Source organism: Martes martes (genome assembly GCF_963455335.1).
Source record: "Martes martes genome assembly, chromosome: 16".
NCBI lineage: Eukaryota > Metazoa > Chordata > Mammalia > Carnivora > Mustelidae > Martes > Martes martes.
The window spans coordinates 51,609,052-51,621,892 of NC_137904.1; the positions used below are offsets into that span (position 1 = coordinate 51,609,052).

Sequence of the window (12,841 nt, forward strand, 5' to 3'; positions counted from 1 at the left end):
TAAGGTCCAGTGATGGGCACTCTGTTCCAGGGAAATCTGGATGTTATTAAAAGTAAAAGCAAGGAGGGGGATGGGAGACAGTTCTCTTTTTCAGGGTTCCCAAACCAGAAATTTGACAGTGTTAAAAGTCCTGTGAGCTTAGTCTACCCTTGAACGTCTTTGAATGGGCAAATAGTCAACGAGTTCTACTCAATTAATTGCAAATACCAAGAATCTTAATGGATGATGGAAGTTGACAATTCAAGGTTTGTTGGTACCTGTAGAGAAAAATGACGTTTGCCTCACCTGGGCCTCTTGGTTCCTAAACCAAACCATCCCCAAATCAGTCAGTCATGGTCACATTTATCCGTGCAATTCTGAAAGATTTCTTAGGCCACAAGGGCACAAGGGGGAAAGTTATTAAAAGACAGAAACAAGTGGAATCTTTATTAAATTCTGTGAAAGGTATAAATCAGTTACTGTTAATTGCACTTGGAGCCACTATAGGTTGATAATTAAAATTCTCAAAAAATTTAAAGAGTTAATTAGGCCCCAAATCCTGAGTCAGACTAACCAAAATAGGAATCTCAATTAACTACTAGTATTCAAGTATTGGTGATGAACAGTTTGAAATTTAACAATTACTTATGTTACGCCTGAGAGTATTTTTGATAATTTCAGGTTTGATGAGAAGAGACTGACTTCGCTATTTTACCACACCTTCTAACACAGGGGCACAACATTTTCACTTATGTACTCTTGACATCCACACCGACCTCATCAAACGCTCAACAAGGCTTCCTCCCTGGTTTCCAGCTGCGGCTACTAAGATTTCTTCTGTCCTTTGCAAGTCTTACAATTTACATCTAGCAGGATTCAGGGGCATCCTTGGGGAATCCTATATGGGAAGATACTTAACCACATGCACACTCAGAGATCGAAGGAACATGTTTGAGGGACAAAGCAGTCTTTTTCTCTATCAGAAGATTCTTGAAAAAAAAAAAAAAAAACCCAAATGAAAATATAAAACCCCATGAAATATTCATAGGAAGTTACTCTAATTTGGGCCGACATGGCTTTTCTGAAGAGTGTGTGCCAGGTAAATTCAGGGTGGCTCTTTTCTCAGGGTCTGGAAGCGTGAGAGTTTCTGGGGCTGACTTTTTCCGGGGTCGATCTTTGGGCACAGAAAGAAAGTCTGGGGCGTCGGTGGAGAGAGGTGTGGATGGGGCACTAGAAGGGGCGCTGCGGACCGAGGAAGGCAGCAGGGGGATACTCGAGATAGAAATCGCAGGTGGGAAAACGCCAATTTTCCTGTTCGTGGCTTCCTGAGTGGCTCGTTCAAATTCTCGGACTTCATCCATTGTCATGTCTTCAAAGAAAAAAAAAAAAAGAAAGAAAGAAAGAAAAATGACCAGTTATTTAGGAGGGATGCAAATGGATATACCTCCATGCCTGATTTTAAGGGAACTACGGGAATCCTATTATAAAGAGGCCTGTCCAGACTAGAAACCCAAATTATCACTGAAATGCTAAACCCTGAATTTTTTCTTTTTAAAGGCACAAACTTCTGGGGAAAAAATTTTTTCCTTTTATGAATATCCATCCAAGATTTTCCAAAGCACTCTTTGGGGAGTAGTGTAAGTATTCCGAATAAGGATGGGTCAGGAGAGTACAGAACCAGCCCAGGGATGTATCTGGGTGTGTATGCACACACGTGTGCATGTGTGTGTGTGAGCTGTGGGATGGTGATATATGGAGCTATTTGTTAGAACTTGTCATATTTTCCATAAAGGGAGGCTAGTTCAAGCAATGGATGGCCCAGAAATGATACATATTATTACCTACTTCAGGGTATGCAAGTACAAGTACACCTTTAAAGGGGAAATAGGCAAATCATCAGAATTTCTTCCTATTCAGTAAATACATTTTTTGTATTCTGGGGGGTTACTGGTTTCCAGACTGTGTAACCACCCTGTGATTGTTTAAATGTTGTATTTTAATTAATTCAGCTTAAAAAACAAAGAAGATAATGACTACAACCACAAACCCTGCAAATTATCCCAAAGCCAAGAAAAATAAAACTATCTTTTTAAAGAAACATTTAAAAAAACCCTAAAAACCATTATTTGGCATTCAGGAAACAAATTCAGTGATGCCTCATTAAGAGAAATTGTCGGGTGATGTAGATTTTCTAAATATCTAAAAATGTTTTTATTCAGTGAGAAAGCAAAAAATAGACACTTTTTAAAATGTAAATCTTTCCCTAACTTCTTTATTTTTAAAAAAGATTTTATTTTTAAGTAATGTCTACACCCCACGTGGGGCTTGAACTCATGACCCTGAGATCAAGAGTCTCATGCTCTTCCCACTGAACCAGCAAGGAACCCCTCTAATGTACTGAATGTACTATATACACTTGCTACCCTTTAGACGTAATATACTGAAAATATATTAACACTGCAATGACTCCTCTACCAGGGCCTATTTGGTTTTTTTATAGTTTGAGATCTCTTCTCTCATTCTCAGAAACTCTATTACTGTGACTGTCCTTACTATTGTTATGGTTCTTAATCACTCTCTGGCTAACCCCGGTATCCTTTGTCATTTTTATGTACTGGTAATAGAGAAAACAGGTAACTGGGCTTATTGGAAAAAGCACTGAGTGAAAGCCAAAGAGCCTGTCCTTGAGTAAAAGGACCATGGATTTTTCTACATGAATTTTAGCTTCCCACAGACCCATTTTTCATTCTCGTCCTCTCCCACGAACCTAGTGGTGGAACCTTCATGAGATGATATTGCAGAAGCTAACATGAAACAATATATCCACTTTGGAAATATTAACTATGGAATGAATATTCATAACATGATTTTAATCATTAGGATACATATAATACCTATAAGGTCATATTATAACATAAGCAAGCCAGATATATTTTTCTTTTTTTAAATTTTCAATTTAAATTCAATTTAGTTAACATATAGTGTTTTATTAATTTCAGGGGTAGAATTTAGTGATTCATCAGTTGCAAACTGAACACTGAAACTGAAACTCGGTGTTCATTACATCAAGTACCTTCCTTAATGCCCAACACCCAGCTACCCCATCCCCTCCCACCCCCCCCATCTTCCCTCTAGCGACCCTTGGTTTGTTCCCTGTAGTTAAGAGTCTCTTATGCTTTGCCTCCCTTCTCTGTTTTTACCTTAATTTATTTTTCCTTTCCTTCCCTGATGTTCATCTGTCAGAAATATTTTTAAAAAACGAAATCCTTAAGAGGAGTTCTTGGAGCAATTGTTAAAATTTTGTGAGAGGAAAAATTTTTCTCACAAAGGAAATAAAATATGATTGTACTGATATCGTATACGATTTAGAATGTAACAAGAAAAATTGCACCTATAAATTTGCCACTTTAAAAATACTAAGACTCTTAACAAGCTAAGAAATGAAATTAGGTTTTTAAAAAAGAAGTATGCACTTTAAAGTAAAATTGAGACTCTCAGAAAAATTTCAGTGAATGGGATATGTTTCTGCTATAATAAATAAACATCTTTGAAAAATTAGACTTTCTACGCAAGTGGCAGAGTATAATGCTCTACTCCACATATCCAGCAGGGGGCAGAAATCATCCAAAATACTGAATTTCCATTTTACATTCCCAGAGTCTCTTAGAAGTTCCCTTCCTTGAAGGCATGGAAACTGCTCAATGGAAAAGGAGACTTACTTTCTTACTGCTAAATTCATGGGTGTTAATTTTGCATAATTTCAATCTAGTGTGTCCCTACTCAGGTTGAGGATTTAAATTTTATTGAACACCCACGCAGTTTGCATTTGTGATGGACAGCAGTCTCCTGATTCCAACTGTTTTTCATTACGATAGCAAAGAAAGACAATGGAAAAATAAATGATCTCCAATTTGATGGAATTCCAAAGAATAAGGGAAATGTCGTAAGCACTCAAAATAACCACTTTGTGTAACTTCTAAGGAGATAGGCATCTCTTACACTGAAGTCATGGGAACGACAGTGAATTGCAGCCAGAGAATGCATGGGGCTTTCCCATGGGAGAACCACTCTAGGTACCACTGTCTACATAGTAAATTGACTTTCTAATGGTAATAATGGCAGGAGAAAAACCAAACAAAGAGCACAAAGCTAAAAACCGTAAGAGCTTAGAATGAGAAAAGCTGGGCGCTTAGAATCTTTTGGAATGTGGCATCTCCCCCTTTCCTCTGGCTTCCTTTGTCTGATCACACTTCTAAGCAAGCAGCTTTCAGAGGGCGGCTGATGGAGAACTAGAGTCTAATATTCCAAAAAGAAAGGGAATTGAAAATGATGGACTTCCAAGGACAGTTTCCTTAGGGAGCATTTCTAACATTAGAACACGGATAGAGGGAGAAGGGAAGTCCTTTTGGCACGGGCCTGTGCACATAGAGAAAAAACACCCCAGGTAAGTTGACTCTATAGCTTTCCGCAAATCCAATCACTACATGCACATGGGGAGGAAACGTCAGGGCCATATGAGCCTCAAGGGTAAGTAAGCCACATGCACTTGAGCCTTGCAGGGCACACTCCAAATACATGCTCTAAAAACCGAACTGAAAACTTCCAAAGTGCAACCAAAAAGATGGTCACAATTCTAAAGCCCCAATTTACAACCATAGCCCTTGATCAATTGTCTTTACCTACATTATCAACTTCTTAAAAATCTAATAGGTTCTGTTCTGGGACGTGGGCTAGCAGGACATGCGGGCTCAAGCTGATACCCAAAGAGGCCAGAGCACTGGCCAAAGACACATACAAATGACTTGATGCCCCATTTTCTCTGCTATCTTAGTTCTTCTTCATTGGCATGAATGATTGAGAGATAACTATATTTAAAATGCTGGCATGCACCATACAGTCAGCTCTCAATTTCCAACGTGCCACTACATAACCGGTGGCTCTCTCAGTCTCCTGCTGAGTCTCAGGCTGGAGATGCTACGTGGCCCAGCACATTCGCAGCTCACTGCCCCCTCACTGCTCAGCCACTCAGCGCACCCTTGGGCTGCAGCCGCGTCTTGAGATTAACCAAAGCAAAAAGGATCAGATTGGCTAGAACAGCTATAAAGAGCCATAGAAAGCATTTCAAAGCAAATGTAAAGAAATCTAAAACACCAGATGAGCCACAAGCTGTCCCTTGAATGAATAACTCGAGCTTTAACTGTATTTTTAAAAAGTTATGGTCACGATAACTAGTTTTCAGATGACACCTGTTTTGTCTCCTCCTCTCTTCTTTCCCGGTGCAGGTCATTCACCAGCCACAAATGTTTCCACTCTCCACGTTCTTGGGTTTTATGAGCGAAAAACCAACCCCGAAATCAAGCAGCTCCTTTAAGCATCGAAAAATCTAGAAGCAAGAGGTGGCACTGTCCTGTTTAGACCTAGCTCAGGCTCTTCACCAACAGCCCCTGGGTGACATGATCTTGTGTGGCATGTTGAGAAATGAACGTCTGCAGTATTTCAAAGATCAGTTTTAAGTGTACGTTTGGTAAAGGGTGGGCAACATGTTTTAAAAATTCTACATACACTTGTTTGGGCATGGCTCTCTATGTCATCCACAGTGGAGGAATGCTGATTGCAAACTTTTATGTTGGTTTGTTCATGCATGTTTTTCTCGTATTCCCGAACATCATCCATTGTCATATCTGCAAAAAGGTCAAGACGTTGGCAACTACTGTTATTAAATGCAAAATTTCAACAGGGAGACTTTAGGGAAAGACGGTAGCAGAAGCCAAAGAGAGGTTTCAAAAAGCAGGGAATTACACTAACTTTATGAAGAGGACGTCATAAAGTTAGCTAAACCAGCCAAAGGGGGGAGTGAGTGCAAGGAAGTTAGGTTGAAACAGTCTCGGAACAGCGAAGAGTGGAAATTATTTAGGGGCGGGGCTTGTAAAGTGAGCTAGATGGATGGAGAGTATTAGCACGTGGGCAGTGCCATAGCCCGAGATCTCCTAAAACATTCTTAGAAGATCCCGTCGAGGACAGGGTCAGGTTTGTTTGCTTTCATACTTACCTTCCGGATACCTTTCAAAATAGATTTGGAGATTCTTTAAACCAACGCACTCGACAAGAGAAAGGACACTTTCATTGCTAGTGCTCGAGACATGACAGAAGGTAGACCCGTGATGTTTACCGGTACAAGGGATATTTGGTTGCAAAGCTCACACGGAGATGGATTTCTGCACAGGATTCTAGTGTCAGAGAGTGCGGGTCTATATCGAACTTCAAGTCTAGTCTAACAGCTTGGAGATGGCTGGCACTACTTCCACCCACACTGATCTATAAATAAAATGGCACATGACATTATGATTTTGGGCGTTGAGTCTGTAGTTTTTCAGCATTTCGGGATAATGATGCCTTCATCCAGTGGTTCCCAACGGGGAACTATTTTGTGACACCACTGGTGTGGTAGAGCTCCTGGCATCCAGTAGGTAGGGGCCCCGTGAGGCCTTGGAATAACCTACCTATGCCCATTCTCAACAGGGAGGTAGCGGGTCCAAAATGTCAATGGTGCCAAGGTTGAGAAACCCTGTCTAAACCCAACTGATGAAAAACTGTGTTCAAAAAGAACCCATCCATCTTCAGTATACGAAATGCATACAAATAATAATGATTCTCCCTTGAACTACGTCTGCTGATTTATCCTCCACTCCCCACCCGCCCTTTGGTTATTTACAACATTCTATCAGCAATCTTCCCAGACAGGCATTCCTCTGTTGTGGTCATGGCAGAATCGAACGTCATGCCTCTCTACAAGGAAGGGATGCTTGAATAATTGGTTATTTGACCACCCTGATCGCGAATTAGCTTGGCGGGGATTTAGAGCGGGTATTCACAGCTGGAAATTTTTCCTTAGGTATTTCCTGCGTCATGTGGTTTGGTGTCTTTTTATATCAATCTATGTATGTCATGTGAGCGTCTCTTCACTTCTACAGGGCACACGAGCCAGAACTTGATGACTCAGTTCAGTGTGGTCTGGGGCCAAGAGGGAGGGCGGCTCTAAATCCAGACCTGGACTATTTTATTTAGCCAATGATCCCCCCCCTCACCACCCCCGAATCCCCAAAACCGTTGATCACAAACGTTGTCCATAAGCAATGTAAGTATCAAGGGTGCTAAGCAGCGGTCTAGCCAAGCAAAGAGCATGCTTTTTGTCGAGGTAACTGGAAAGCAACAAACACATGCTGCTTTGTAATTAAGATAAATGTATCTTAGTTAACAATAAGAGCATATTCGTTCAATGCAATCACTTTAATTCCAAAGGCTGATTATCAAAATTTCCTAAACACAAATATACCTGGAAAGAATACTGAAGTCATTTTTAAGCCAAAAGTTTAAGAACTAGAGAAATTTCTCTCTCTCTATGTTCATTAGACACTTTCTCCCTCTCCGTTTCTCCCCCCTGCCCCCCCCAACTGGCATGACAATAATTTGGAAAATGAAAACAAAGGCATTTTAGTTTCTTTGTTCTAGTGAATCTAGTGAATCCCAATAGAAATCATTCTTTATCTTTAAGTAGCTCAATGTTAAGAGAAGGGCTTAAGATGTCTCAGTTTTGTAAATGTGAAGAAGGATTTAACAACAAAGATAGTCATTACTGCCTTGTTCATAACAGTGAGAAACAGGAAAGAACCAGGAGACGGACAGTACTATGAAACCATTAAAAAATGATATAGAAGAATACTTAACACTACAGAGAAATGTGCTTGGCATATTATTAAAAATAGGAGGTAAAACAACCATACACATTATATGAAACCATCTCTGCCAGAAAATAATTTTATACATTTAATAAAGACTAAAAGGATACACTGTAAAATATTAACAGTGATTGTTTCGAGGAGTTGGAAATATAGATAATTTTCATTTTCTTCCTTTCGTGTTTTCTACATCAAATATGTTGTACTTGTTTAAGAATGAAAAAAAAATTATTTAAAAATCTATTATTTGGGGGGTGCCTGGCTGGCTCAGTGGGTTAAAGCCTTTGCCTTCGGCTTGGGTCATGATCCCAGGGACTAGGATGGAGCCCCGCATCGCATCGGGCTCTCTGCTCGGCAGGGAGCCTGCGTCCCCCCGCCTCCCTCTGCCTGCTTCTCTGCCTACTTGTGATCTCTGTCTGTCAAATAAATAAAACAAATCTTAAAAAAAAAATCTATTATTTGGGGCGCCTGGGTGGCTCAGTGGGTTAAGCCTCTGCCTTCGGCTCAGGTCACGGTCTCAGGGTCCTAGGATGGAGCCCCACATCTGGCTTTCTGCTCAGCGGGGAGCCTGCATCACCCCCCCCCCACCCCCGCTCTCCCTGCCTCTCTGTCTACTTGTGATCTCTCTCTCTCTCTGTCAAATAAATAAATAAATAAATAAAATCTTAAAAAAAAAATCCTTTAAAAAATCTATTATTTGGGGGTACAATAACAATAGTTTGGAATTGGTAAAGAGAAAATATAGTTTTCTAGAATCTTGGCTCATTCCAGAAACATGACTTTTTTGGGGGGTTAAAATGGGAGAGTTATGAAACAGTTTCAGAAATTTGTATCTAAAAGAAAAAATCTCCCAATTAGACCACATAAGAATGAACATTTCTAGTAAGCTGATTCTCTAAAAGATGGTGATAATCTGGTCCCTACTAAGGAAGGAAACTATGTTGATCTGAATCCTCAGTTCTCCCCATATATCATCATGCTTATGGAAATGATGGAAATATTTTCAAAATTTCTTAGTCATTCATGGAAAGTTTAATCAAGTGAAAATATTCCTGTTCAGATGATCAGGTAAGACACATTATGTCTTGCTTCTGCAAAGTACATTACCTGAAATCCATATAGGAACCAATTTTTTAGTAAATTCAATTGCCCTGCCCAATGACAGACTATACTTTCAGAGATGATTCATCTTCATTATGGATTGATTTTCAATGACCAGAGAGTGACTTCTGACAGTTTTGGTCCAGACCTCTCTGCTCCCAGCAAACAACTACTTATGTGCCATCAAAGAAACTCTTCAAGGAAACTTATGACCATTATTTTGCGAAGAAACTAATAAATAATCACCCCTTAGTATACAGATTTGAAAGGTCATAATTTACCTTTCAGAAAGAAGGTTTCTCAGATAAAAGCTTTTAAACAAGGAACTCCAGGCTAATTTGCTGATTTAAGAGAACATTATAATTAGTATGATAGGTCTACATCATAGGATCTTTGACACTGGGCTGTTGGAGGCTACTGCATCTTTATTTCTGTATCTATAACCAACACGCTCAGCACTGGAAAATATGTTGGGGGCAGGGATGCTCTCCTCATTACACTTCAGTGGCACAAGACTGCCTTTCTTTACCCTCTTGTTGAGCCCGTTTCTTTCCTTCTCTTTCTTTTTTTTTTTAAAGATTTTTATTTATTTATTTGACAGAGAGATCACAAGTAGGCAGAGAGGCAGGCAGAGAGAGACAGAGAGAGGAAGGGAAGCAGGCTCCCTGCTGAGCAGAGAGCCTAATGCGGGGCTCGATCGCAGGACCCTGGGATTATGACCCGAGCCGAAGGCAGAGGCTTTAACCCACTGAGCCATCCAGGCGCCCCTCCTTCTCTTTCTTACCCTCCTTCAGATGAGGGGAGAGCCGATCCTAGTTCTCCTGCTCCAGCCAAGTGCAGGTCACGTGGCCTGAGGAGCCCCTCCTTGGACAGGTGACTGGGCTGAGATGGGCACCTCCACCTCTAATCCCAGTCCAGCCTTGTCCAAGAAACCCCCGGGGGATTTGTTGAGGAATCTGCTTTGATTTGATTTCCTCAACCATGAAAAAGTTCTTTTCTTTTCTTTTTCCTTCCCTTCCTTCCTTCCTATCTATCTATGCATCTATCTATTTATCAGAGAGAGAGTGTACAAGCAGGGGGAGAAGCAGGCAGAGGGAGAAGCAAGCTCCCTGCTGAGCAACGAGCCCAATGCAGGACTCGATCCCAGGACCCCAGGATCATAACCTAAAGCCAAAGGCAGATGCTTAAGAAGACTGAGCCACTCAGGCATCCCTAAAAGCTTTCATTTAAGAACAAAATACACTTCCACTCTATGAGTCTTAGTCGGCTTCCCCCTTTTGCTGCCTTTTTCTTTTTTTAAATAAAATACAGGTTTCAGTGATTATTTATTGAATCCCTCAAGTAATGCATACATTATGTTCCAGAGAAAGAATTCAAATAGTACTGATTTTTACTGAGAAAAGAGTTTAATTCCTTTCAACGTCTCCCACTAATCCTATTCTTTCTGGATGTAACCACTGTTAAGAGTTTGATTTACAGACGCCAGATTTTTTTCCTATGAATTTACATGTATATTACTGCATACACATACAGTCTCATTTATTTTTAAATTTATGGAACCATACATACTATGGTATACTATCCCATTTTTACTACTGTATGTATTATATTATTATATATTATATGTCTTTTTTAATTTTTTATTTCTCAGTTTTTAAATATATTTTTAAAGTTTTATTTAAGTAATCTCTACTTAACGTGGGGCTTGAACTCATGACCCTTAGATCAAGACTCACATGCTCTACTCACTGAGCCAGCGGGGTGCCCCTAGAACTACCTTCTTCTTTTTTTTTTTTTAAAGATTTCTAAAATTTATTTGACAGACAGAGATTACAAGTAGGCAGAGAGAGACAGAGAAGCAGGCTCCCTGCTGAGCAGAGAGCCCGACAGGGGGCTCGATCCCAGGACCCTGGGATCATGACCTGAGCCGAAGGCAGAGGCTTTAACCCACTGAGCCACCCAGGTGCCCCGTGTGTTTATCCTTTTTATAGAAACTGTTTTTTTGTTCTCTCACCTTATCCAAAACTGGATATTATCACTATCTTAAATTTTTGCTATCAGATGAACAAAGTCACATATCATTTTCATTATATTTCTTGGGATTAGTACCAAGGTTATTAGGCATTTGTGGTTTTCCTATGGTTTACCTATTCATGTTCTTTACCTTCTTTCCTATTGAGTTGCTGGATTTTTTTTTTTTTTTAATTTATAGGACCTCTTATACATTATAGATATTCATTGTCTGTTGGCTACCTATGTTACAAAGATGTTGTCTTAGTCTTTCAACTTTGTCTATGGTGGCAATTTTCTTTCAATCACTTCATTTTTTAAAAGAAGGCAGGTTGATTTCACAGTCTGTGGAGACAAGATCATATATTTGAAAGGACAGAGGTCAGTTAGGACATACAGAGAAACTACAGATGGCGTGAAACAGAGTCTGCAAGGAAGAATTTTCCTTCATTGTATTACATAGCTACAGCAGCTAAAATTTTAATAAAAGAGTTATATACTTTAACTCAATGACCTGCCCCATGCCACATGTTACTTCCTTCTACAAACATTTTCTCTCCACTTCTAGGATCCTCAGCCTAAATAGAAGTAATTTTTCCTTATACTAAGTCAAAATGGAAGTCTTGAGCAAGCAGGTGGGTTGGGGTGGGGGAAGGCTCTGGCAGCCGTGAATGAGATTTGATACTCCTTTGGCTCTGAAAAATATGGAAGTCATCCTTTGGAATGTGCCTTTTTTCCCTTTAAGCTCTTTATAATGATTATAAATTCAACACATGATTGTTATAAATAGCTTAGGGGTGGCTCCACTTTTTTGCAGTGAAAGTAGCCAACCCTCAAGTCTTGGTGAATACCCTCTCCACGTAATTTAAGCCAGTAAGATGTAGAAGTGCAACGTACAGTTACGATTTTTTTCATAGTTCTTAATTCGGGGAGGTAGAGGAGAGTCACAGATCCCTTTAAAACTCTGATGAGAAGCTACACGTTCTCTCCCCAGAAAAATGAACATTAAGCACACACACATAAAATGTTGCCTAAGAGCCACGGCACTGAAATTCCTATTTCAGAAATCAGAGGCCATTGGAAAATGGTGGCCTGGTGAACTCAACCAGCTAATGCTAGTCCTTAAGTAAGCTTCTTTCCTCATCTTGAGCTCGCTTCGTTTGTTATTAGGCCTGCTCTAGGGACTCCAGAATAATTTCTAAGCCACTTTCATGAGGGACTTTCATCTATACCCGCCAGAACTAGCCCCTATACTTTTTTTGGAAGGGTCTGGATTTCAAAGACATTCATGAGGTTCCACTCAATCACAGCCTTCCTCTGGCAATCCTTTGTTCCTCTCTCAAAATACTGTCAGATTTGTGAAGCAAAACTATGCTTTTGTGAAGCTGGGCTGCCTATTTTTATCCGCCCCCTTATCACCCCATCTTCTGAAATGTGTTGTTTCTTCTCTGATTAGTGTTCCAGTCATGCAGGAGAGACCCAAGGCTCATGGATAAAGACCAATCAAGGCTTGGGGGGGGGGGGGAAGCAAAACCCTCAACTTCTCCAACAATAGACATGGTTATACTTTATAAGGAACATGAGCAGAATAAAATTTGTTTAGGGAATTAGTTATGTGACAGCCATATGCTCAAACTCAGACATGCTACAAATTAATCCTTGGGTAAGAGAAGATCAGCCACCATCTACCATGCCCCCCCTTCTCCCCCCCCCCCCCGCTTCTTTTTAATTAAGCACTAGAGATGGCTAGCTTAATTAGGGAGAAAGACTTCCAGGGGTGCCTCTACTCATGGTGTAGGTTGTGTACCACACAAACACACAGCCAGGATGTCACTGGGACTAAAATTCAGCCCTAAGGCAAGAGCACAGCCTGAATCTGCCCAGAGGGATGTCTTCCTGATTCTGACAGGGCACCAGGGCTTACCAGTTGGCCCAGAAGACATCTACCATTCTTTAATCTGTCTGGACTGAATTTATTCAAGTGTCCATACAACCTAATCTGATTTAAAGTTGTT

At 40.3% G+C, this 12,841-nt stretch overlaps 1 protein-coding gene across 2 annotated transcripts in view; it reads right to left on the reverse strand.

Moving 5' to 3' along the window:
- Positions 1-401: 401 nt before the first annotated feature.
- The window catches only part of PITPNC1 (phosphatidylinositol transfer protein cytoplasmic 1), a 249,114-nt gene continuing 236,674 nt past the window's right edge, over positions 402-12,841 (reverse strand). The window contains exons 9-10 of one of the 2 annotated variants that reach the window (XM_080825997.1): positions 5,542-5,660; positions 402-1,348 (exon numbers count right to left, since the gene is read on the reverse strand). In XM_080825997.1, the coding sequence (XP_080682123.1) occupies positions 1,343-1,348; positions 5,542-5,660 (125 nt within the window). In that variant the 3' untranslated portion in view covers positions 402-1,342. The remainder of the gene's footprint in view (positions 1,349-5,541; positions 5,661-12,841) is intronic. The other variant, XM_080825996.1, reaches the window with a different exon arrangement.